This window comes from Penaeus vannamei, chromosome 9, assembly GCF_042767895.1.
Source record: "Penaeus vannamei isolate JL-2024 chromosome 9, ASM4276789v1, whole genome shotgun sequence".
Lineage (NCBI taxonomy): Eukaryota > Metazoa > Arthropoda > Malacostraca > Decapoda > Penaeidae > Penaeus > Penaeus vannamei.
The window spans coordinates 639,328-641,827 of NC_091557.1; the positions used below are offsets into that span (position 1 = coordinate 639,328).

Here is a 2,500-nt window from a genome sequence, read left to right on the forward strand (position 1 = left end):
TTTATTTATCTTTTAATGACTTTATTTCATTTCGTTTGTTTATTCATTTTTTGATGAAGCTTCTAGGCAGAAAATGGACGCCTTTTTGTTCATCTATTTATGTTTTTTAGGAAAGATTCTAGGCAAAGATTAAATATCATTTTGTTGTTTTTATTTATTTATTGACACTGAACACTCAGAGAAACGTGCTTTTAGACCAATAACACCTAGGAATCAAACACAATAATTAAATGCACTTTTATATATTATAATTTATATATATCTTTATTGTCTTCACTTACTTATCTATTCATTTTTGAATACACAACAACGTACTTTAACCCTAACGACGCAGTAATTAAATCCAAATAATAAATAAATTCATTTTTTTCCAACGTCTTTCCAGCGAGGGGAGCGGGTACCAGACGGATCTGCCTGCCGTCGACCTGGCCGAGTTCCCAAGCCTCTGCCTCGACCCTGCCAACCTCTCCGCCGCCCTCCGGCCTGCCAACGCGACCGTCAGCAAAGTCAGCCTCACCCGACTCTCCACTGGCATCCCGTCCTGTCCGGAGGTTGAATACGACAGCTCCGTTTTCACCTCAACTATAATTACAGAGGTGATTAATTAAGCCAGGTGTCTCTGCATGTTCGTTGTGAAATGTGAAGTAAAAAATTGTTTTGCAGAGGTCTTCGCGTTTTACAGAAGCGGTCATAAAGCATGTTTTAACAAAATATTGTTGTAGTTCCTTTAAGAGAGTTTCGAACATCTCTCTCTGTCTCTGTCTGTCTCTTTCTCTCTCTGTCTCTGTCTGTCTGTCTCTCTCTATATATATTTATGTGTGTGTGTACATATAGTTACATATATGTTAAGTAGACTCAATCTTGCTTCGTGATCTCTTCAGTGGCACCTAATCTGCGAGAGGACATCTTGGAGGACGCTGTTCCCGATGATGTACCCAATCGGGTCTCTGCTCGGGAGCGTCGCCGGGGGCTACTTCAGCGACAGGTACGGCCTCACAAAGCCCGGAGAGCTCTAATGAGAAGGGCACCGACGGTAGGCCTTCATTTAGCAATGACAGGTTTAACAAAACATATTATTTGGATAAGCACGGTAGATGCTTACAGAATGCTATAACTTTCCCATTTCTATAGCACGATGCGCTTTTTTTAGAAACCATCAATATTTATGTCTAGGCTCGTTATCAGGGCGAGTTGAAGTTCACGAATCCTCTCTTGAGTCGGTGTCTAAAGGAAATCTCAAGACCAGAGCCGAAATCACTTTCAGAACTACTAGAAGTATAATTCATTTCTTGAGTCAAATCCTCATACATACACCTACTGATAACTCAACCCGGAAAAAACCCTTCGCACAATGAGGCCATTAACTCGCTAGCATTACGGAAACGACCACGACCTCGACATGACCACTAAGCGTTGTACCGTTTTATTTCCCTTTGAACTTTGATCTTTAATGAATGGGAGGTTCGGTTGCAGTGCAAGACACACACACACCGAATGCAAATCCTGTCTCATCCGTCCGTCCGTCTCATTGCCAGGATCGGCCGGAAATTAACATCCAGGATCGGCGTCCTGCTGGCCGTGCCCGCGTGCCTCGGGATCACTGTGGTGCCCTGGTTCAGCGTCATGTTGGCCATGAAGATGCTGGCGGGATTCGCGGTGATCTTCCTGTTCTATCCGTGCTACAGCCTCGGTGAGAGATGGACGCCCGCGCTGGTGTCCTTTTCCCTGTGTCCTCCACATTGCGCCAGTTAATCTTGTCTAAATTTTCCACCCACCGTCTGTCTAATGTCTTTCTTTTTTATTTCTTCTCCCTCTCCTGCGTTCCTCCAGCCGCCGAGACGGCGCCGCCACGTTACAGGGGCATCACCTTGATGCTCCTCTCCGTGGCCTTCTTCGTGGTCATGACGTCCTTCGGGGCGCTCGGCTACGTGGTGACGGCGTGGAGGGTCCTCTGGCTCGTCTGCAACATCCCTCTCCTGCTCGCGATGCCCATGACCATGTGAGTGGGGATGGAAGGGTTCTTTCGTGCTTGGAAAAATATATTCTTTTAGGTTTGAGAGAGAGAGGGAGGGACGGAGGGAGAGAGGGAGAGAGGGAGGGAGGGAGGGAGGGAGGGAGGGAGGGGAGGGAGGGAGGGAGGGAGGGAGGGAGGGAGGGAGGGAGGAGGGAGGGAGGGAGAGAGAGGGAGAGGAGGGAGAGGAGGGAGAGGAGGGAGAGGAGGGAAAGAGAGGAGAGAGAGGAGAGAGAGGGGGAAGGAGGGAGAGAGGGAGAAAGGGCGAGAGAGGGAGAAAGGGAGAGAGAGGGAGAGAGGGAGAGAGAGGGAGAGAGAGAGAGAGAGAGAGAGAGAGAGAGAAAGAGAGAGAGAGAGAGAAAGAGAGTGAGAGAGAGAGAGAGAGAGGGGGGGAGAGGGAGAGGGAGAGAGGGAGGAGGGAGAGGGAGAGGGAGAGAGAAAGAGAGAGAGGAGAGGGAGGGAGAGAGTATGAGTGAGAGGGAAAGGGAG

The 2,500-nt window shown here is 48.3% G+C and overlaps 1 protein-coding gene across 1 annotated transcript in view; it reads left to right on the forward strand.

Moving 5' to 3' along the window:
• The window catches only part of LOC113806123 (solute carrier family 22 member 6), an 11,626-nt gene that overhangs the window by 4,720 nt on the left and 4,406 nt on the right, over window positions 1-2,500 (forward strand). Inside the window, exons 4-7 of the mRNA XM_070125159.1 lie at window positions 386-596; window positions 882-985; window positions 1,536-1,690; window positions 1,831-1,999. Coding sequence (XP_069981260.1) covers window positions 386-596; window positions 882-985; window positions 1,536-1,690; window positions 1,831-1,999 — 639 coding nt within the window. The remainder of the gene's footprint in view (window positions 1-385; window positions 597-881; window positions 986-1,535; window positions 1,691-1,830; window positions 2,000-2,500) is intronic.